Source organism: Heliangelus exortis, chromosome 2, assembly GCF_036169615.1.
Source record: "Heliangelus exortis chromosome 2, bHelExo1.hap1, whole genome shotgun sequence".
NCBI classification, from domain to species: domain Eukaryota; kingdom Metazoa; phylum Chordata; class Aves; order Apodiformes; family Trochilidae; genus Heliangelus; species Heliangelus exortis.
In genome coordinates, this window is record NC_092423.1 from 151,442,880 (window position 1) to 151,466,040 (window position 23,161).

The 23,161-nt window shown below is 66.0% G+C and overlaps 2 protein-coding genes across 2 annotated transcripts; one reads left to right on the forward strand and one right to left on the reverse strand.

Annotated features, from left to right (window-relative positions):
- Positions 1-8,793: 8,793 nt before the first annotated feature.
- PARP10 (poly(ADP-ribose) polymerase family member 10) lies at positions 8,794-14,487 on the reverse strand. Its single transcript, XM_071738591.1, is given in 11 exon segments — positions 8,794-9,339; positions 9,650-9,824; positions 9,962-10,092; positions 10,337-11,074; positions 11,596-11,716; positions 12,104-12,316; positions 12,390-13,216; positions 13,312-13,387; positions 13,389-13,531; positions 13,836-14,081; positions 14,244-14,487. Coding segments are annotated over 11 exon segments (3,138 nt in total). The 5' UTR covers positions 14,413-14,487; the 3' UTR covers positions 8,794-9,040.
- Positions 14,488-15,120: 633 nt separating this feature from the next.
- Positions 15,121-21,195, forward strand: GRINA (glutamate ionotropic receptor NMDA type subunit associated protein 1). The gene is made up of 7 exons (XM_071738593.1): positions 15,121-15,237; positions 16,901-17,261; positions 17,834-17,946; positions 18,020-18,220; positions 19,023-19,151; positions 19,521-19,664; positions 20,464-21,195. Exons 2-7 carry the CDS (start codon positions 16,934-16,936, stop codon positions 20,611-20,613), a joined length of 1,065 nt encoding a protein of 354 aa, XP_071594694.1. The 5' UTR covers positions 15,121-15,237; positions 16,901-16,933; the 3' UTR covers positions 20,614-21,195.
- The last annotated feature ends 1,966 nt before the right edge of the window (positions 21,196-23,161 follow it).

Sequence of the window (23,161 nt, forward strand, 5' to 3'; positions counted from 1 at the left end):
GACAGGGGGTACAGGTAGCGGGTACAGGCAGGGTACAGGCAGGGTACAGGCAGGGGGTACAGGTAGCGGGTACAGGCAGCAGGTACAGGTAGCGGGTACAGGCAGGGTACAGGCAGGGGGTACGGTCAGGGGGTACAGGCAGGGTAGAGGCAGGGTAGAGGCTGTAGAGGCAGGGTAGAGGCAGGGGGTACATGCAGGGGGTGCAGGTAGGGTACAGGCAGGGGTACAGGCAGGGGGTACAGGCAGGGGGTACAGGCAGGGGGTACAGGTGTAGCGGGTACAGGCGAGGGTACAGGCAGGGTACAGGCAGGGGGTACAGGTAGCGGGTACAGGTAGCGGGTACAGGTAGCGGGTCAGGTAGCGGGTACAGGCAGGGTACAGGCAGGGGGTACAGGCAGGGGGTACAGGCAGCGGGTACAGGCAGCAGGTACAGGCAGGGGGTACAGGCAGCAGGTACAGGCAGGGTACAGGCAGGGTACAGGCAGGGTACAGGCAGGGTACAGGCAGGGGGTACAGGCAGGGGGTACGGTCAGGGGGTACGGTCAGGGGGTACGGTCAGGGGGTACAGGCAGGGGTTACAGGCAGGGTAGAGGCAGGGTAGAGGCAGGGGGTACATGCAGGGGGTGCAGGTAGGGTACAGGCAGGGGTACAGGCAGGGGGTACAGGCAGGGGGTACAGGTAGCGGGTACAGGCAGGGTACAGGCAGGGTACAGGCAGGGTACAGGCAGGGTACAGGCAGGGGGTACAGGTAGCGGGTACAGGCAGCAGGTACAGGTAGTGGGTACAGGCAGGGTACAGGCAGGGGGTACAGGCAGGGGGTACAGGCAGGGGGTACAGGCAGCAGGTACAGGCAGCAGGTACAGGCAGGGTACAGGCAGGGTACAGGCAGGGTACAGGCAGGGTACAGGCAGGGTACAGGCAGCTCTCCCTCCCCTTGTAAGGACATGGCTGCTGTTGGCCCCACGCTGAGCCCTCCCTGGCCCCCCCGGCAGCACCAGGGACGGAGACACCGCAGGGATCCCGGGGTGACAATGGCACCGTATTCCCAGATGGCAGCAAACCAGTGCCACCACCAAGCACTGGCCCCTGTGCTCCATGTGACAGTGCCACTGGTGCCACCAGCAGGCACAAGAGTGCAGCCCCTCAAGGTGCCAATGCCACCAGTGCCACCAGTGCCCCTAGAAATCACCAGCACCCATGTCCCCAGATGTCAAAGCCACGAAGTGTCACCAGTGCCACCAGCAGGCATCAGCACCCAGGCCCAAGATGCCAATGCCACCCATGTTGCCAGTGCCACGAATGCCACCCATGCCACTCATGTCATCAATGTCACCAATGCCACCACCAGACCCCAGTGCCTGTGCCCCATGGTGCCAGTGACACCATGCCAATGGCCAATGCCACCCATGTTGCCAGGTGCCACGAATGCCACCCATGCCACTCATGTCATCAATGTCACCAATGCTACCACCAGGCCCCAGTGCCCGTGCCCCATGGTGCCAGTGCCACTGATGTCACCAGTGCCACCAATGCGTCAATGCCACCACGCCACCAATGTCACTGATGCTCCCAATGACACCCATGCCACCAATGTCACCAATATCGCCAGTGCCACCAATGCCACCATGCCATCTATGTCACCCATGCCACCATGCCACCGATGTCACCAATATCGCCAGTGCCACCAATGCCACCATGCCATCTATGTCACCCATGCCACCATGCCAGCAGTGCCGACAGTGCCACCAATGTAACCCATGCCACCCATTGCACCAATGCCAAACAATGCCACTCATGTCCCCAGTGCCACTGATGCCACCAGTGCCACCAATGTGACCCATGCCACCCATGCCACCGATGTCACCAATGCCACCACCAGGCCCCAGAACCCGTGCCCAGTCCCTTGCACTCCCCCCAGTGCCAGGTGCCCCCAGACCCCAGACCCCCATCCCCCCTTGGTGGGCACCAGCTGACCCCTGCCCACAGCCCCCTGCCCCCTCCAGTGCAAGCTCCCGGGTGTCCCGGCGGGGTCCCCACTGCCCCGTCCCTGTCCTGGGGGGGCTGCAGGCACAGAGCCCACCCCCGGGGGGGGGTGGCAGCCCTTTGGGGGGGGAGGCACGAGGGGTCCCCACTGCGCAGCCCCGGGGTTGGCAGCCCCTGGGGGGTCCCCACTTCCCGGTCCCTGTCCCGGGGGGTGGCAGCCCCTGGGGGGGGACCCGGAGGGGGTCCCGAGGGGGTCCCCGCTACCATGTCCCGGGGGGGGGCGGGCACTGCTCTGGGATGGCCGCCTCGTGCCCAATTAAGGCAATGAGCAGCGAGCTCTGACCCCCCCCACCCCCAACCCCCCCAGCCCGGACCCCGAGGGGGGCAAGGGAGGGGTCGGTACCTTTGTATCGCTCCCGCACCTCCTCGTAGGCTTGGATGAAATCCTGCTCCTCGGGGGGCGGGGGGCGCGGGGGGGCGGCCATGACCACGGGCGGAGGGCGCGGGGGGGGGGGGGGGGGGGGGGGGGGGGGGGGGGGAGGGGGGAGGAGGGGAAGGGCCGGGGTCTGCGGGGGTCCGGGGGGCTGGGGGGGGGGGGGGGGGGGGCACTGCGAGACCCCGAGAGCCCGGCGGGACAGGGGAGAGGGGACACCGGGTACGGGACCCTCCGGCATTTAAAGGGGGTGGGGGACCGCCCCCCCGCCCCGCCCCCCCCCCCCGCCGGCACCGCCCCCAACCCCCCCCCACCGCTACAGCCTCCCCCAGGCCCCCCCCAAACACTCACAACCACTCCCAGACCCCCTTCAAACACCCACAGACACCGCCCCCGTCACCACAGACCCCCCCTCAACCCCTTCCAGACCCCCCCCAAATACCCCCACGGGACCGCCCCCCCCCACGCTCCAGCACCCGGGGGGGTGGACACCCCATGGGACACCCCCGGGCTATGAAAACCCCTGGGGTCCCTCCATGGGACACGAGACCCTCCCCAGGTCCCCTCCAGAACCCCCATAGGACACGGGGCCCCCCTGGGGCCCACATGGGACACGGACCTCTCCTCAGGACCCGCATGAGACACCCCCCCCCCGGCTATGGGACCCCCACGGAATGAGCTGGAGGGCGGGTGGGGGGGGCATGTGACAAGGGACCCCCCCCCTCCTCCAGCCATCAGAAGCCCCCCTCGTGTGTGTGTTTCCCCTCACTCTGGGGGGCAGGGGGTGCCCCCTCCCACCCAGCCCCATGCAGACCCCCGGGGGACACATAGGGGACAGGACCCCCCCCCAGCCCCTTCCTCCCCTCGTAAGATCAAGGGGGGGGGAGGGCCAGAGGGGGGGCAGGGCCAGGGCTCCCCCAGCTGCGTCAGCCCTAAAAATAGAGAAGGGCTGGGAAATGGGGGGGGCGGGGAGTGACCCATGGGGGGACACGGGGCGGGGCTAGGGGGCGACTGTACTGGGAGACATTGGGGCTGTACTGGGTTATACTGGAGCTGTACTGGAATATACTGGGATATATTGGGAACTGTATTGGGATATACTGGGACTATACTGAGACATACTAAGATATACTGGGACTGTACTGGGACATACTGGGGGCCATACTGAGACATACTGGGCTGTACCAGGCCATACTGGGGGTCCCAGGTCCTGTCTGATGATGGGGGGGGGCAGGGCTGTGACTCCCCAGGGAGTGGGGGTGGGTGCGGGGTTGGGGGCTGCTCCTGCCCAGACCAGGGACCCCTCCCCAGGGACCCCCCTGTGCCACCCACTCGGTGCCACAGGCAGGGACAGCTGTGGCACCGCGCGACGTGGCATGACATGGCGTGACACAGCGTGACACAGCATGACATGGCGTGATATGGTGCAATATGTCATGATAGGGTGTGATACGGTGCAACACAGCATGACACGACAGGGCAGCGTAGCATGGCATGAGGTGACATGTCGTGACAGGGCATGGCACAACACGGCAGCACACGGCATGACACAGCACGACAGAGTGGGACAAGGCACGACATGGTGCGATATGGTGCAACATGGTTTGGTGCAGCCTGGTACAGCGTGGCACGACACAGCATGTGACATGTCATGACATGGTGTGACATGGCACAGCACAGTGCAACACAGCAGGGAACGACGTGTGTGACGTGTCATGACATGGTGTGACACAGCACAGCACGACATGTCAGGACACGGTCCCTGCTTTGGTGGCACTGCCCCCAGCATCACCCCCAGGGACCCGGGCACTGCAGCCCCCATGGCACCGACCCACGGCACCAACCCACAGACACCCCACGGCACTGACCCACAGACACCCCATAGACACCCCACAGCACTGACCCACAGACACCCCACGGCACTGACCCACAGCACCGACCCACAGACACCCCATAGACACCCCACGGCACCGACCCACAGACACCCCACAGACACCCCACAGCACTGACCCATGGCACTGACCCACAGCACTGACCCATGGACACCCCCCAGACACCCCATGGCACTGACCCACGACAAAACCCCACGGCACAATCCCACAGCTCTTATCCGTGGTATCACCACATGGCATCACCACAGGAATCCTCCAAAGACCCCCCAACAGCGTCCCCCATGGGCCCCCTCAGCCCATCCTGGGGTGACTCTGGGGGTTGTGGGGATCCTTCTGCCCCACACTGGGGGCCTGGGGGGGCTCTGAGCTCTGCCCCCCCCACAGCTCCTGCCCCACATTGGACACTGGCACCACCAGAACCACTTCCCCCCACCCCTACAGCTCCTGGCTGGCACAGACCCCTGCCCCCAGCCTGTCCCAAATGTGTCCCCAGCCTGACCCAAGCCCCCCAGGATCCTCCCCCAGAACCCTCCTGGGACCGCCTGGGTCCCCCTCCCCCCCCGGTGATGCAGATGACGGTTCTCCTGGCAGGGCCCAGCATAGGCCCAGTGACAGCAGTGGCTTTGCTGCCAGTGTGTCCCCAACCCCTCAGGACTCCCCAGGACCCCCACCCACCTGCGATGCGGATCACGGCTCTCTCGGCGGCGTCCAGCACGGGCCCAGTGCCGGCGGTGGCTTTGCTGCGCTGGCAGCGCTGGTGCTTGCCCAGGTTCCAGGGCAGGGTGTCCCCGGGCAGGGTGTCCCCAGGTGCTGTGTCCCCAGGTGCTGTGTCCCCACTGCCACCGCCGCTGCTGCCACCCCTGCTGCCACCGCTCCAGCTCTCCTCTGACATGGCCACCGCCTCCCGGTGCTGCCACCACCTCCCCGGCTCCTGTGAGGGGACACAGCATCAGGGACACCAACAGCAGCCCCTGCCAACAGCAGCCCCTGCCACCCTATATCACTAACCTGTGTCACCAACCCCCTGCCACCAACCCAGCCCCCTGCCACCAACACCCCGACACCAACCCAACACCAACCCGTGTCACCAACTGCTGCCACCAAACTGTGCCACCAATCTGTCACCACCCCCTGTCACCCACACTGCCACCACCCCCTGCCACCACTCTGAGTCACTGATCCCTGCCACCAACCTGTCACCACCTTCTGCCACCACCTCCTGCCATCAACTCGTGTCACCACCCCTTGCCACCAGCCCCCGCCACTACCCTGTATCACCAACCCGTGTTGCCACCCCGTCATCCCCCCTGCTACCAACCCCCTGCCACCACCCTGTGTCACCAAGAGGGTGCCAGGTGGTGCCACCAAGGGCACTGTCCCCAAGATCCCCAGAATGGGGACAAGACCACTCTGGGGTTGGTGGCACCAGAGACCAGGCAGGGTGTCACAGGGCCCGGCGCAGATGGGGGACGGTGACAGTGACAGCGAGCAGAGCCACCATCGCCCCTGCCATCTCCGTGCCACCATCTCAGTGCCACCACCCCGGTGCCGCCCCCCTGGTGCCACCACCTTGTCCCCCAGATGCCACCATCCCGACGTCCCCGCCCCCGCGACATTTTTCCCATTGGGGACAGCGGCGACGATAGGGGGGAAGGGATCCCCAGACCTCCCCCGACCACCCCAGATTTCCACCCCCAACGACCCCCGACCTTCACCCATCAGGGGGAGGCGGGGGGGAGGGTTTAGTGGGGGGGACAACACAAGCGGGGGGGCAGAGAGGGGGGGCGGCAGGGGGGTCCGCAGTCCCGCTGCAGCCCTGACTCAGCGGCTGCCACCCCCGCAGCCCCCCCGCACCCAGCCCCCCCCCCCCTCCCGGAAGGCGCTGCCGCAGCCCCCCCCCCCCCCCCCCTTCCCCCCCCGGAACCCCCCCGCTCGTCCCCCCAGACGCTGCAGCACAGCCCCACCCCCCCCTCCGGCATTCCCCCCCAGTCCCCCCGGACCACCCCCGACTCACCCAGCGCCGCGTTGCCCGCAGGGGGGGGGGAGGGGGGGGCATGACCGGGGGGGGCTCGGCCGGAGGGGTGGGGGGGGCTTCCCCGGCCCGGGGGAGAGGTCAGCAGCCCCGGGGGGGGGGTCACGGGCCCGGGCGGGGTCAGCAGCCCCAGGGGGGGGTGTTCACCCGCAGCTCACCGGGGGCTCCGCCCGCACCGATCGCTCCGCAGCGATCGGGGGGGGGCGGGGCTGGGGGGGCGGGGCCGGAGGGGAGGCGGGGGGGGGCCCTATCTCTTCTCCACACCCGCACCCGCGGGGCCGGGGGGGGAAAGTGCGCAGGAAGTGGCGGGGAAGGGGTTAACCCCCTGCCCACCCGGGGAGGGACCCTCCAGCGCCCCCCTCCCAAGGGGAAACCCCCGGGACCCCGAACGGTGGGGCGTCCCCATCGACCCCCAGAGGCGCCCCCCAGACACCTTCACGTGCACACGCGTGTGCCCCTGCATGCACACGCACGCGCACACACATGCACAGATACACGCACAGCCGTGCAAAACACGTGCACACATGCATGAACACACCTGTGCACACTGACACGTACATGCACGCACATGCACAGGTGCATGCACATGAACATGCACACACGTGGACACGCGTGCACTTGCACACATATGCACCCGTTCCTGCCCGTTGTGCGTGCACACTCCCATGCGCAGAAATTTACACACGTGTGCAGGCACACACACATATGCACAAACATGCACACATACATGAACACAGCTGTGCAGATGTATGCACATGCACACGCACATGCACACACACATGCACAAACTCACGCACATACAAGCACACGTACACACGTGCACAGATACATGCGCACACACACTCGTGCACACGCACACATGCGTGTGCAGATGTACATGTGGACAGTCCCATGCAGCTCTGCTTGCACACGTGTGTGCCCCTCGGCTGCCAGTGCACACCCGCGGGCAGGAACACGCTCCAACACGCGTGTCCACACCCCTGCCCCACTGCTCACACGCCCGGCACACGGACACGCACACAGAGGCACAGACACCCACACACGTGTCCCCCAGTCCCTCCCAGCGTGCCCCAGTACAGACCAGTGCCTCTTCGGTGCCTCAGTACATCCCAGTGCCCCTGAGGACCCCCGGGAGACCCCGGCCCGGGGCGACAAGGAGATGAGGACAGGGTCGCGTCACCCCCACCACCACCCCTGGGGGGTCCCTACCGCCGCACGTGCCGCCAGCCTCCGCCGTGTCCCCCGCTGTCCCCTGCCCGGTGCCACCTCCGGGACGGGCTGAGGGGGTCCCCTCCGGCAGGACGAGAGGCGGGGACGGGCAGAGGGACACGGAGGGACAACCAGCTTGTCGCAGCCGGTCACGCGCCGGTGCCACCGCACGGGCCCCCTGGTCGGGACAATGGCCCCTTTCAGTGCCACCGCGGGCCCCTTGGGGACAGGGGACAAAGGTCCGGCATCGCTGGCACCGCCACCGCTGGCACCCGCAGGGAACAGGCGGGTGGCCCAGGGAACCCCCCCGGTGTTCCCCACACAAACACACAGACAGTGTCACTGTCACCACTGCATCCCTCCCGCCCGGGTCTCACCTCCCGCCCCCGGGTGTCCCCAGGGGTGACACGCGTAGCAGGGCTGGCACTGCCCCCACCGGGGATCCCCCGCCTGGCGCCACGTCCCCGTCCCTGGCGTCACCGCGCGGCGTCACGGCTCAGCTGGCGCATGGCGGGGCCCTGACCGACACCCCCTGTCCCCGCTCTCCCCGGGTCCCTCTGTCCCCTGCATCCCCTGTCCCCATGTCCCCTGCACCCCTATACCCCCCATCCCCATGTCCCCTGTTCCCCCATGTCCCCTGGTCTATTGCATCCCCTGGCCCCTTGTCCCTCCCTGTCCCCGTCCCCTGCATCCTGTGTCCCCTGCATCCCTCCTTTTCCCTCCCTGTCCCCTGTGTCCCCCGTGTCCCCCACAACCCCGTCCCCATGGTCCCTGCATCCCATGTCCTTTGACCCCATGTCCTCTCTGTCCCCCTGTGGCCACCCACTCTGCAGGGACAATGCTCTGGGGTGTCCCCAACCCCACCCAGCTGGTGGTCATGTCCCCAGCTGGTGGTCATGTCCCCAGCTGTGTCCATCCCCCAGCCCCCCCAATCTGTCTCCAACAGCTCCCACGGCCCTGTCCTGCCTTACTTGGCCCTGCCTGCACCCCCTCCCTGCACCCCCTCCCTGCACCCCCTCCCTTCTCCCTGCCCGCACCCCAGAGGGGTGGCACTGGGGGTGATAGTGGGACTGGGGGTGGGTGAGAGTGGCACTGGGGCAGAGATGGTGGCATTAGGTGGGGGGATGATTGTGGTACTGTGGGGGAAATGATGGTGGCAGTGGGGGCAATGATGGCACTGGGTGGAGGGGTGATGGGGGGACTGGGGGGACAGCGCAGGACCCTCAAGGCACAGCACCCCCAGCCCCAGGGAAAGGCTCCAGGTTTATTCAGTTTTCCTCTTATTGCCTTGGGGACCCCCAACTCCCATCCCCTTTTTGAGGGGTTGGTCCGGGGGGGCTACCATGCAGAGGGGGGACTGACACGCCCTTGCTTGGAGCCCCCCGAGCCCCTCAGGGGCAGGATCCCCCACGAGCCCCTCAGGGCTGGGCTGGTACGTGGTGATGGGGCTGTTGGGGGGTCCAGGAGGGCCCCAGGGGGGGTCTGGAGGTGTCAGGGGGGGGGCCCTTGGCAGATGAGGAGGTACTGGGGATAGGCTTGGGTGTCGTTGAAGATGACAAAGACATTGGGGTGCCTGGGGTCATCCACCACACTGTGGTAGCGCAGAGGGACCCCCATCCCCTCCCGTAGCGGGGGGGCCCGCAGCCCTGGCCCCCCCTTGGTGAAGAGCCCGGTCAGCACCTTGGCCACGAAGATGAATTTGGTGCCATCGGGGCTGCGGGGGGAGTAGAGATCCCGGGCGGAGAGCACGGAGCGCACCGCGAAGTAAACCCCCCGCCCATAGAGAGCCGCTGGGGAGGGGACGTCAGCACTCAGCGGGGGGGCACGGGGGGTGGGAGGGGTTGGGGAAGGGGGGACGAGAGGGGTAGGGTGAGGGAATTAGGAGGGGAAGAATGGGGAGGGGGAGCTGGGGAGGAGGGAAGCAGGGAAAGTGTGGACAAGGACTGGGTCTGGTACCAGGGATGGGAAGGGGTTTGGTACTGGGGATGGGGACTGGGTCTGGTACCAGGGATGGGAATGGGTTTGGTACTGGGGACAGGGAGTGGGTCTGGTAGTGGGGATGAGGACCAGTTCTGGTTCCAGTCCTGGTGGGCCACTCACCATTCTTACCACAGAAGCTGCGGTTGAAGCCGTGCAGGCAGATCTCACGGCTGGAGCTCTGGGTGGTTCCGTGGAACAGAACCCGCTCCACGCAGGCCCCACCGCAGGCCCGCTCCATGCTGACCTTCTTCAGCTGGTACTGCCGGGCCAGCAGCGGGTGCTCCAACTTCTGCACCTGCACCAGAACCACAGCCTCTGGACCAGCACCACATGGCACTGCATGGAGTAGCAAGGCATGGCACGGAACGGCACGGCACGGCACAGCACGGCACAGCACAGCCCAACATGTCCTGTGTCCCGTTGGGTGCTCACCTGCAGGATGGTGACCTGGCTCTGCAGGTCCCCCAGGGAGCTGTAGAAGTTCCTCACCACATCCTGGAACTCTGGGGAGCGCGGGGACAACGCCAGCAGCTGCACCCCCTCCTCACCCAGGCACCCCTCTGCTGCACACAGCAACAAGGGGGTCACCCCCTGTCCCACGGACACACCAGGGACCTCCCATGGACACCCCATGGACACCCCATAGCTTCACCTCATGGCACCAACCTCCCAGCACACCCCATGGACACCCCACAGAATAACCCCATAGGCACCCCATAGCATCATCCCACAGACACCCCATGGGATCACCCATGGACACCCCCTGACCACCCCACAGCACCACCCCAATCCACCCCTGGCCCGCACCGCGTATGCCGCTGGCGCTGTGGACGGCAGTGCCAGAGGGGGTGCCACCACCACCAGCACCAAATCCTGGCTGTGGTTCCGGCAGGTTCTGGAGGAAGCTCTGGAGGTCCTGGGCCGCCTGGGAGGTGTAGGGAGGGAACCCGCAGAAGGTGGCGGTGCCAGGGCGCAGGGTGAGGCGCACGGCATGCCGGTGCTGGAGCAGGGCCAGGGGGTGCTGGCAGGAGGGGGGCAGCGCCCGCAGACGCTCATGGGTCACTTCCTGGGTCTGCAGCTGCCCGGCCAGGGCCCGCTCCAGTCCCGCCAGAACCTCCGGAGCCTCCTGCGCCGTGAACACGGTCACCCGCACCGAGTCGGCTGCCAGCAGAGCCTCCTCCAGGGAGGCCTCCAGAGCCACCTGCAGCACGGCGGCTTCGGCCTCCTCCTCCTCCTGGTGGTAGGAGGATAAGGACAGAGCGGTGGCATGGGCCAGGGCCTCCTCCTCCTCCTCGCGGTAGGAGTGCAGGGACAGAGCGGTGGCTTGTGCCAGAGCCTCCTCCTCCTGGTGCTGCTCCATCTCCATGGAGCACTGGGTGGCCAGGGCCATCTGCACCTCCTCTTCCTCGCCCACCCTGGACCCCCAGTGGGGATTGGAGGCAGGAGGGAAGTCATCCCTGGGGTCCTGCTGCCAGCCCAGGGTGTCACCAGACTCCCCAGCATTGTCACCAGGGTGCAGTGTGGCCAGAAGCTCCGTGATCTCCTCTGCCCAGGAGAACTGAGGGTCAACCACCGAGGCCCAACGTGGGGCAAGGGAACAGCCAACAGCTACAGCACCATCCCACCACAGCTCCATCCCACCACAGATCCATCCCACCACAGCTCATCCCACCACAGCTCCATCCCACCACAGCTCCATCCCACCACAGCTCCATCCCACCAGACCTCATCCCACCACACTCCATCCCACCACAGATCCATCCCACCACAGCTCATCCCACCACAGCTCCATCCCACCAGACCTCATCCCACCAGACCTCATCCCACCACACTCCATCCCACCACAGATCCATCCCACCACAGCTCATCCCACCACAGCTCCATCCCACCACAGCTCCATCCCACCAGACCTCATCCCACCAGACCTCATCCCACCACAGATCCATCCCACCACAGCTCATCCCACCACAGCTCCATCCCACCACACCTCATCCCACCACAGCTCCATCCCACTGCAGTCTTGCAGAGCCAGTGCTGGAGCAGCCCTGGCTCTGTGTCCCTCTCACCAACACTGGACGGACCACTGTCTCCATCAGCATCCCGAAGCAGGTTACAGTGCTGAGGAGGTGGTGCCACAGCTGGGGGGTCCTGATGGCAGCACTGGGGGAGCAGCTCCACCAGATCCAGCTGTGGGCAGAAACCATCACACCTCATCCCACCACGCTTCCATTCCACCACACCTCCATCCCACCACACCTCCATCTCACCACACCTCCATCCCACACCTCCATCCCAGCACACCTCCATCCCAGCACACCTCCATCCCACACCTCCATCCCACCACACCTCCATCCCATACCTCCATCCCACCACACCTCCATCCCACACCTCCATCCCACCACACCTCCATCCCACACCTCCATCCCACCACACCTCCATCCCACCACACCTCCATCCCACACCTCCATCCCACCACACCTCCATCCCACCACACCTCCATCCCACCACACCTCCATCCCACATCTCCATCCCCCCACACCATACCCCAGCACCTCCATTGCCTCCCAACCCCACCTGTTGCTCAGGGGGGCTCCAGCAGACCCCCTCCAGCTCAATGACACACTGGAACTGCTCCTCCACCTGCTGGAGGAGGCTCTGTCCCCCCTGGTCCCGCAGGAACCGGGCCACCCCGGGGAAGTGCAGGGTGAGGGGCCAGGTGCCCACCGTCCCCAGGAGGCTCTGCAGGAACTCGCCCACTGCCCGGCACTGCTGCCGCTCCCCGCTCACCTGCGACCACCACCACGCTCAGGGACATCACCACCCGGGACCCCCGCCCACCTCCCCCGGACCCCCAACTCACCCGGAATCCTGCAACATCACCCCCCTCCAGGGGCAGCACCAACACATGGGAGATGCTGCCCAGAAGGTCCTGGGAGTGCTGCTGCAGGTACCGCACCGACCCCCGCTCCCCCGGGACCACCACCTCCTCCTCCTCCCCAGAGACCAACGGGGCACCAAGAGCAATGACTGATGGGGGGGCTGATGAGGGTCCTGGGGCTGGTGGGGGTCCTGGGGCTGGATCTGGTATGGGGTCCATGTCCCTTGGGGGGTCCATGACCCTTTGGGAGTCTGTGTCCCTCAGGGGGTCTGTGACCCCTGGGGGGGCCGTTTTGACTAGGGGGGCCATGTCCCTTGGGGGGTCTCTGTCTCCTGGGGGGTCCGTGTCCCTTGGGGGGTCTGTGACCGCTGGGGGAGCTGTTTTGACTAGGGGGGCCATGTCCCTTGGGGGGTCCATGACCCCTGGGGGGGCCGTTTTGACTAGGGGGGCCGTGTCCCTTGGGGGATCCATGACCCTTGGGGGGTCTCTGTCTCTTGGGGGGTCCATGTCCCATGAGGGGTCTGTGACCCCTGGGGGGGCCGTTTTGACTAGGGGGGCCATGTCCCTTGGGGGATCCATGACCCTCAGGGGGTCTCTGTCCCTTGGGGGGTCTTTGTCCCTTTGGAGGTCTCTGTCACTCGGAGGGTTTGAGTCTGGTGCCATGGGCTCTGTATTGATTGGGGGGTCCCTGCCCAGTGTCAGGGGGTCCTGATCCCTCCCTATGGCCCCCAGGAAGGGGTAGTGGGGGGCGAGAGTCAGCACAAGGTCCTGCAGCCGGTGGTTCCTCCTCTGCAGCACCCGCTGCGCCACTGCCGGGGAACACACACAGGAGGGTCAGGTGGAGCCCCCGACACCCATCCTGGCCCCAGACGGGGGTCCCGGGGGTGTGTGCCCCCCCCCTCACCTGCCAACTCCTGGAAGGTGACGATGGCCGCTTGCCCCCCTGGCAGCAACTGCAGCTGCTGGATGGGGCCCCCCCCCACTGCGCCGGTTCTCAAAGTAGAGCTCGAGGAGGTCGGGGCTTAGGGGGGCCCCCCCACCACCCACCAGCAGGCTGGGGGTCTGCGGCACCCGCAGCAGCCACAGGGATGACCCTCGTGCACGGCCCTCAGCCAGCCACAGCTCTGGGGGGGAACACGCAGGGCACGGTGGCACAAGGGGTGTCCCCATGGCATTCAGGGGGGAACCAACAGCACCCCCCGGGTGGAGCCCAACACCCCCAAATGCTGCTGGGGGGCAGCCTAGTCGCCCAGTAGTGCAGCTGACCCCAGACCCCAAAACAAGCCCTGGGTCCCAGCTGCCAAGATCCCACACCCCAAAATGCCCCCCTGGGGGTCAGAGTCAGCAAAAAGACCCCAGACCTCAGGCCCTGGGGTTGCTGGAAACCAAACCCCCCCCAGGAACCTCCCCCCAGCCCCCTATGCCCACCTTGTGGGGTGAGGGGGTCCTGCAGGTGCAGCAGCCCCCACCCGGGCGCAGGCCCCTGGCACAGGGTGATGGCGCTGGGGGACCGGCCCAAGAGGGTCTCCAAGTGCTGCTCCAGCAGCTCGGAGGGGATCTGGGGGTTCAGGCCCCCCAGCAAGAGGTGGGAGGGGTCCCAGGGGGCCGCGGGGCGCACCTCCAACTCCACGCCCCCCAAACGATGGTTGCCCCGGGCCAGGACGTTCTGGGCATCTGAAGGGGGACATGGGGGGGTCAGCACCCCAGCACATGCCCAGCAGGATCCCCCAACCCACTGCTCCCAGTGCGATTGGGGCCCCCCCCACACCCCAACCCAGTGCTCCCAATAAGGGACTGGAGACCCCGCCCCCCTCCCTCCCCGTGACCCCTGCTCACCCTGGGGGCTCTCGAAGGTGAGGAAGAGGAGGGGGCCGAGGCGCTGGCAGCTCCGGACTGGGCCCCCCCCCGAGCGCCGCCGGCTCTCGAAGTACAGGACCAGCAGCTCCTCCTCCAGCTGGGGGGGGGCCCCCACCTCCAGCACCGCTCCCGGGCCCCCCTCCGCCATCCTGCCGGCACACACATTGCAGGGGGGGGGGGGAATCACTCCCTTCGGGTTCTTCCCCCCGGCCCCCTGCCTGGGGGCTGCCTCCCGTCCCCGCAGTATATTCCCCCCCACGCGACCCCGAGCCCCACGTGCTGCCCCCCATTTCCGGAACAAGGACCCCCTGGGGACCCCCCAACTCATCTCGGCCCACGACACCCCCCCAGCCATGGGGCACAACCCACCCAGAACCCCCATAGCCCCGAGGCAGCCCCTTCCACCCCCAACCCCTGCAGCAGGACGCCCCCAGCCCCCCCACCATGAGACAGGACCTGCCGTCCCCGCCCCACGCCCCGGGATCGGACCTCCTAGCCATGGGGCAGGACCCCCATAGCCCCAGGACAGGTTTCCCCCCCCCGCCATGGGACAGGAACCCTCCCCACCCCTACAAAGCCGGGATGGGGCCCCCAGCCCCACCCACACTCAAACCCCCGGGTCGGAACCCCCATAGCCCCGGGGCAGCCCCTCCCACCCAAAAATCCCGGCACCCCCACGCACCGACCGCTGCTGCCCCGCCCCCCCGTCCAGAAACGAAACCGAAACGGGGCGGGGCAAAAAGGGGCGTGGCCAGACGCGCCTGGGCCCGCCCCACACGTGACCCTGAGTTCCCCATTCCTGGCAAGCCACGCCTCTTCCCACACGACCCGCCCGCGAAGGGGGTGGAGCCTGCTAGGCGCAGACTCAATATCCGCGGCGGAAGCCACGCCCTCTCCCTCGACCACTCCCCCCTTTGACCCCGCCTTCCCCTAGGCCCCGCCCACAGCGGAGCGAGCGTGGTGCTGCTGCACGGTGAGCGAGGCCGGGGGGCATGGAGGGGGGGGAGGGGTGGTCACAGGGGTACGGGGGTCCCGGTGTGGGGTGGGGGTGTCTCGGGGGTTTCTGCGTTTCCCCTCAGTGCCGCTGCCCCCCGCCCCGCGCTGCAGCATTCCTCCGGGGGCTGAGCGGGGACCCCGCAGTGCGGGCCCGGGGGCTGTGGGGGTGGGGATTAGGAGGGAGTTGGGGGGGGTGAGTGGGTGACCCCCCTGGGCAGAGGGGGGGGATTAGGATTGTGGTGCCGGAAATAGGCCGCGCGTCAGGGCAAAGCGGCTTAGCGGGGCTGCCGGGAATAACGGAGGGGGGCACCCTCCTGCCCCCCTGCTGCCTGCCCCCGAGGGGGGCCCACATACACCCCCTGTCCCCCATGGGGGGGTGACACCCATCCGCCCCCCGTCTGCGTAGACCCCCACGCTGCCTGACCCCTATGTGTGGGGACCTCCATGCCAAATGCAGCCTGCTCTGTGCCCCCCCCATGTTCCCCCATGTGCCCCCAATGCGGGGTAACCCCTATGTCCCCTCTGCCACTCCTCCCCCGTGTGGAGTCCCCCCCAGGCCGTGTGCCCCCCATTCTGTGTGCTGCCCCCGCCCCCCATCTGGGGTGCCCCCCATGCCCTCTGTGCCCCTCATGCCGATCCCGTCCTCCCCCCCCTCCATTCCAGGGTGGTCTTGGCTGGGGGGGAAGTCCACGGGGGGGGAAGTCCATGCCCGCAGCCGCCGTGCCGCAGAACCGAACCGCCCCGTGGCACTGGGCCGGGGCGTCACGCGGGCGCGAGCTTGGGCTGCGACACCGGGGTTGTCCCTTGGCCACCGGCGCTGTTGTTCCTTGTCCAAGCCCGGTCTCGCTTGGCACCGGGCGACACCGGCGTTTCGCTGCGGCACCGGTACCAGTACCGGCAGGTGACGGCGTGGGCTGGCACGGGGCTCCGGTGACAGCTGCCAGCCCTGCGCCAGGCCACCGGCACCGCCGCCATGCCCGGTTGTGTAATCCCCGCGCCGGGCAGCACCGGCGGGGCCGCGGGCACCGCACAAACCCGCGGCTTGATGTGGGTCCGGATGTGTGTCACGGGTTGCTGTGTGTCACGGGTGGCTGTGGGTCAGACTAAGGGTCCCGGCTCTGTGACAGTTCGGGTTGCCGTAGGTCGGGTTGTGGGTCCGGCGGTGGGTCCCGGTTGCCGTGGGTCCCGGTTGCTGTGGGTCCGGTTCTGGGTCCCGGGTGCTGTGGGTCCGGCTGTGGGTCCCGGTTGCCGTGGGTCGGGCCGGCCTCCGGGGTGTTGCCATGGCAACGGGCCTGCCGCCGGGGCCGCCATCTTGTGCGGGCCGGGCCCCCCCCCTTCCCCGCCACGGGGGCTGCAGTGGGGGTCACAGAGACCCCCCACGCCATGAGGCTGCACTGGGGGGCACAGGGATCCCCCCAGTGTGGGGCAAGAGTGGGGCTGAGACCCCCAGGATTGTCTGAATGGGGGGGTGGGGGTGTTTGGGAGGCTCATTGCAGGGGGGTCGCTGGGGGGGGTGATGGGGTTTATGGCTGGGGGTGATGATGGGGTCTCATGGGGGGGATGATGTGGGGTGTTTGGGGGGGGTGGTGGTCTCAGGGGGTGACAGTGCCGGGTCTGACCCCCCTCTCCCCTCCCCTCAGGCCAGCGGCGGACGCCCGCCCGGCGGGGCCACGATGTCCCACGAGAAGAGCTTCCTGGTGGGGGGCGAGGGCTTCCCGGGGCAGCAGCCCACTGCTCCCCCCCCCGTCTACCCGCAGCCCCCCTACCCTCCTGGCCCCTACCCCCAGCCCCAGTTTGCCCCCACCCCCTACTCCCAGCCGGGTTTCCCGCAGGGGCCGGGGCCGTATCCCCCCCCGGGGCCATACCCCCCCCCGGGGCCGTACCCCGCAGCCGGGCCCTACCCCCCCGGGCCCTACCCCCCTCCAGGGCCCTACCCCGGGGGTCCCTACGCCCAACCCCCCTATGCCCAACCCCAGCCCATGGTCCCCGGAGACCAAGACTGTGAGTAATGGGGCTGGGGGGCTGGGGTGGGGAACACCCTGCAGTGGGTGCTGGGAGGGGCGTCACCAAAGAGGGGTCTTCATTTCAGCAGCATTCTAGGGGACCGGGACAGTAACATAGCTTAGGGGGGGAGGAGGGGGATCCTGCCCTGAACCCCCCCAGTAACTGCTCAGGCCTGGGAGGGTCTCTGCCCCTGGTAAGTGGAAATCCTGTCCTGAGACCCCCCCAAAGCTGAGCCCACCCTGGTGGGGGGGGTCTCTGCCCATGGGTGGGGGGTTTGGCTCAGGGACACTCGTGGGGGGGTTGGCTTGGGTTCACCCTGTGGGGGTCACTGCCCATGGGTGGGGGGGTCACCTCCTGGCTTGGTGGGCACATCTGCAGCTTTGGGGAGGCACAGATTCCCCCTAGGGATCAACTCAGCCCCCCCTCTCTGCTCTCCCCTTGCCCCCAGCCAGATCCAGCCCCCCCCCACTGGCAGTGGAGACCCAAGACCCGTGTGGGTGAGCGGCGAGGGGCTCGGTGCAGGACCACACCCCCCCCTCCAGCCCCCCTGACACCCCCTCTGCCCACAGCCCCCCTGCACAGCACCTACCATGAGGATGGACCCCCCTCCTACTATGACAACCAGGACTTCCCCTCGGCCCACTGGGATGACAAGAGCATCCGGCAGGCATTCATCCGCAAGGTGGGACCCGGGGGCCTCGGGGGGGGGGGGCTCAGGAGAACCCCTTCCCGTCTCACCTCTGTCTCCCCCCCAGGTGTTCCTGGTGCTGACCCTGCAGCTCAGCGTCACCTTCGCCTTCGTGGCCATCTTCACCTTCGCCAAGGGGGTGCGGGGCTTTGTCCAGCGCAATGTGTGGACGTACTACGTGTCCTACGCCGTCTTCTTCACCTCCCTCATCGTCCTCAGCTGCTGTGGGGAGTTCCGGCGCAAGCACCCCTGGAACCTGGTGGCCCTGGTGAGGCACGGCTGACACCGGCCGACAGGGTCCCAGGACCCGGTGCTGGGCACCGTGGTGCCAGCAGGCTGGGTCATGGGGTGGTGAGCACCATGGGGGACACCGTGGGGACACCACAGGATATGGGGACCATGGGGACACACATGGAGACAGGAGGTGCTAGGGCCCCAGTGATGGGCACCGTGGTGCCACCAGGCTGGGTCATGAGGTGCTGAGCACCAGAGGGTACACCATGGGGACACCACAGGGACAGGGGGTGCCAGGACCACAGTGTTGGGCACCATGGTGCCACCAGGCTTGTCAGTGAAAGAGAAGATGAGGTGGTGAGCACCAGAGAGTGCCACAGGGGACAATGTGGGGACAGGAGGTGCAGCATGTCGGTACTGGGGGTTGATGGGCACCATCGTGTCACCAGGCTTGTCAGTGAAAGAGAAGATGAGGTGGTGAGCACCAGAGAGTGCCACAGGGGATAATGTGGGGACAGGAGGTGCAGCATGTCGGTACTGGGGGTTGATGGGCACCATGGTGTCACCAGGCTTGGCAGTCGGGGGCAAAGTGGGGCAGCGAGGTGCCAGGAGCTCAGTGTTGGGGGCATTGGGCACCGTGGTGCCACCAGGCTGGGTCATAGCGTGGTGACCACCAGAGGGGACACCATGGGGGCATTGTAGGGACAAGCGGTGCCAGGACCACAGTGCTGGGGACATTGGGCACCATGGTGCCCCCAGGCCCAGTGCTGGGGCACAGTTGGGGGCCCAGGGGGTGTTTCCCCCCACCCCTGGGTGACGCAGCCCCCTGCCCACAGTCGATCCTGACAGTCAGCCTGTCCTACATGGTGGGGATGATCGCCAGCTTCTACGACACCGACGCCGTCATCATGGCCGTTGGCATCACCGTCGTCGTCTGCTTCACCGTTGTCATCTTCTCTCTGCAGGTCAGTGCTGGGGGGGGAGATGCTGGGTGTTCCCCCCCGGGATCTGGGCTGGGGACTCCAAAATGGGTGTGTGACCCTGGGGCTGCGGACTTGGGACCAGGTGTGTGACCCCCAAGTCTATGGTGTGGCTGGGGGCTCCAAGAGGGGCACACAGCCCCCCCCCCCATTTCATTGGTGGGGTTGGGGGCTCCACATGGGGTGTATGAAACGCGCCCCCCCAAGTCTGTGGTGGGGCTGGGGGCTCTCCACTGGCCATGTGCCCCCCCGCGTTCTGTAGTGGATCTAGGGGCTCCAAATGGGGCACAGGACCACCACCCCCAGGCTGTGTGAGGGGTCTGGGGGCTCAGCACTGGGCTCCCCCCTCCCCAGACCAAGTACGACTTCACCTCCTGCCGGGGTGTCCTCATCGTCTGTTTGGTCGTCCTCATCCTCTTCTCCATCCTCTGCATCTTCATCCGCAACCGCATCATGGACATCGTCTACGCCTCCCTGGGGGCCCTGCTCTTCACCTGCGTGAGTTGGGATCCACTGGGATCAGCTGAGGGGCAGCCGGGGTCCAAGGGATGAGCTGGGATCCCAGACATTAGCCAGGATCTATCTGGAGGGACCTTTGCTGCTGCATGTGTTGGGACGCACTGGGATCAGCTGGGTTCTGGGGAGCAGCTGGAATGGGATGGGATCCCAGGGGATGAGCTGGGATCCCAGGCATCAGCCAGGACTTGGGCAGGGGGGGCATGCTCTTCAGCTGCATGAATGAGAATCTGGGGGGCTGGGATCCAGTGGGATCCATTGGGGTGATCTGGGATCCAGGAGGAATCAGCTGGAATCTGGGGATCAGCCAGAATATAGGGGTGAGCCAGAATCTAGTAATCAGTAATGATCTGGGGATCCACTGGAACCTGGGGCTCATCCATGATTTTGGGGGTGGGGATCTGGGAGGCTGGGATCAGCCGGGATCCAGGGGATCAGCTGGGATCTGGGGAGCAGCTGGAGTCTGGGGATCCACTGGGGTCAGTTGGGATCCTGCGGGATGAGCCAGGACCCCAGAGTGATGTGGGATCCTGGGACATCAGCTGGGGTCTGGGGAGCAGCTGAGATCGTGGGAGTCTCCAGCTGCAGGGGGGGACACACGACCCAACCCTGGCTCAGGTGTGACGGGGGACAAGGGCCACCCTGGTGGGGTGTCCCCAGGGTGCCCCCATGTCCCTGGGGTGTCCCTGGTATGTCCCCTGGTGGGGTGTCCATGTATCCGTGGGGTGTTGGGGTGACCCGAAGTGTCCCCGATATGTCCCTGCCACCCCTGTCCCCGCAGTTCTTGGCAGTGGACACGCAGATGATCCTGGGGAACAAGCAGTTGGCGCTCAGCCCCGAGGAGTTCATCTTCGCCGCTCTCAACCTCTACACTGACATCATCAACATCTTCCTCTACATCTTGGCCATCATCGGGCGGGCCAAGGAGTGACCCCCCCCGGACCCCCTTGTGCCCCCCGACCACCTCCACAGCCACTCCCGTCCCCCCAGTCCCCTCCCCTCTGCCTCACAGTTTATTTCTCCTGCTGGGGGCTCGGGGGGGGGGGGCTGTGTCCCTCCCCCACACTCCCCCACTGTCAACACCACCATCCCTGTGCCCCCCCCACCCCCCCAAAAAAAAAAACAGGACTGGAAGCACTGTCCCCCCCCTCCAGCCCACGTGGAGCCTTCCAACTCCGTCCTGCTCCCCCCCACGCACGCACTGCCCGAGCCCCCCCGCCAGACCCCCCTGGAGCTGAGGGCAGGGTCCCACCCCTCAGGTGGGCAAGGAGGGGGGTCCCATGTGGGCACCAGGCACAGTCAGAGCATCATGGCAGGGGTCCCAGCCCCCTTCCCACACCTTAGCTGCCCAGCCCTGCCCCACAGTGGGGGTCCCGGCCCCCTCCCTATGCCCAAGCCCCCATTCCTACCCCACAGCAGGGGTCCCAACCCCCTCCCAACACACCCAGGCCCCCCCTGCCCTGTTGTGTGGCTCCAGCTCCTGCTGTTAATAAATCTCCATCTCGTTCCCCTCTACTGCCTTCATCTCCCTTCCTGGGCTGGGGGGGCTCCAACCCCTGGGGATGGTGCTGGGGGGTCCTGGGACCATTGCAGAAGGGGGGTGGAGGTGGAATAATGGAACCATGGGGTGGTTTGGGTAGGAAAAGAGATAGCTCATGGAGTCCAACCCTTCCCCCAGCACTGCCCAGGCCACCACCACCCCATGTCCCTCAGCACCACGTCTCCAGGGCATAGAGATCATTGCAGGCAGCAGCAGGGGCTGTCAGCTCTCAGCTTGGCAATAAAGGACAGGGAGGTCCTGGTGGACACCAGGTTGACCATGAGCCAGCAAATCCACTCTTGCAGCAAAGGGAGTGAAGGTCATTCTGGGCTGCACTGGTTTCAGGGAGGTCACCCTTCCTTTTTACTCTGGGCTGAGAGACCACATCCGGAGTAGCTGGGACAGTTTAAGATGGCCATGGACATAGCAGGTTGCATCCAGAAGGGCCACAAAGAGAATGAAGAGTTTGAGCATCTGTGGTACAGGAAGAGGCTGAGAGCTGGGATGAAGGCTGGAGAAGCTCAGGGATCTTCCAGATGTGTTTGAGCATCAGGTGGAGCAGGGTGGAAGACAGAGCCAGGCTGTTCTGACACTGACATTTCTCCTGGCAGTGAAACCCCATCTCAGTGTAAGAACATTTCTGGGTCCTGCTGTGAGGGGTCAAGCACTGGAAGAGGCTGTGGATGGAGCCCCCAGCCCTGGAGAGCCTTCCAAGCCACTGAGAGGGGCCCTGCTCTGGGTGACTCCTCGGAGGGGGTCTTCCAATCTCCCCTGAAGTTTGAAAAGTCCCCGTGTGAATGAATGTTGGAAGTTGGGGTAAGGGTGACCTCTAGTGCACAGGGAACAAACCTAGAAGTGTTTCCCGTGGGTTTATTTTAAGGAGGGTTGCTGGAAGGATTTGGTCGCTGGCATCACTATTTTCTCTTTTGAAGAGCAGCAGAATCTGAGATGCAGAAGATCTGAGAAAATGAACATTGCTGAGAGCAAGGGGTGGTTCTGAGGTATCTATCAGTAGATGTGTTTTGCAGTAACACCCAGATGCCCAAGACAATCATTTGCCTATGGAAAATGACCAAGTGACGAGACTTCAAAGCCTGATCTTCAAATGTCATGGGTGGGGTTTTGGGGGGTACCCCTGCTCCTGGACAAGCTGCTCCTGCTTCTCCCTCAGCTGCACTTGGGTTTCCTTCAGGGTTTCAGCCAAGAGGAGGGTCCCAGGTGAGCTCAGAGCAACCTTCCAATATCTGAAGGGGCTACAAGAAAGCTGGGGGAAGGCTTTGGCCACCGGGGGGTAGGGAGAGGACAAGGGAAATGGGTTAAAACTTGGAGAGAAAGGGGAGATTGAGGTTGAAGATGGGGAGAAATTGTTTGGGGTGAGGGTGCTGAGCCCCTGGGTGCCCAGGTTGCCCCCAGAAGCTGTGGCTGCCCCATCCCTGGCAGTGTTGAAGGTTGGATGGGGCTTGGAGCCCCCTGGGCTGGGGGAGGTGTCCCTGGCGGAATCTTTCAAGGTTCCTTCCACAGTTCCATCCCTCTGTGTCATGGAACCTCCCTTCCCCAGTGTCCTGTGGTGACTCAGGGACATTCCGACCCCTGGCTCTGGTCCTGCAGACACGAGAGTCAAATCCTGGTGCCCACCATAGATGGTTGGATATCTCAACAGGCCAACACTGCCATCACCTTCTGCAACCAGCTGCTGCGGGAGATGCAGGTGCAGGTGGCCGAGAATGAGGAACTGCAGTGGGAGGTGATGCAGCTCCAGGCCCGGCAGAACGTCCGCAATGTCCCCCGGGACCAGATCGGGATGGTCCCCTGCTCAGCACCCCCCTTTGGACCCACCACCCGCCCCATCCCCATCAACTTCGCCTTCCCCAGCACAGGTTGGGGGGCAGGGGACCCCAGACCCAGGGTGGGTCTGGGTTGAAGGCCAGCACCAGAAACA

Bases quoted from the DNA above. Each gene is read 5' to 3' on its own strand.
- GRINA (XM_071738593.1), top strand. From the start codon at position 16,934: ATGTCCCACGAGAAGAGCTTCCTGGTGGGGGGCGAGGGCTTCCCGGGG. The intron at 19,152-19,520 runs GTCAGTGCTGGG...CCCCCTCCCCAG, and splicing joins TTGTCATCTTCTCTCTGCAG to ACCAAGTACGACTTCACCTC. The intron at 19,665-20,463 runs GTGAGTTGGGAT...CTGTCCCCGCAG, and splicing joins GGGCCCTGCTCTTCACCTGC to TTCTTGGCAGTGGACACGCA.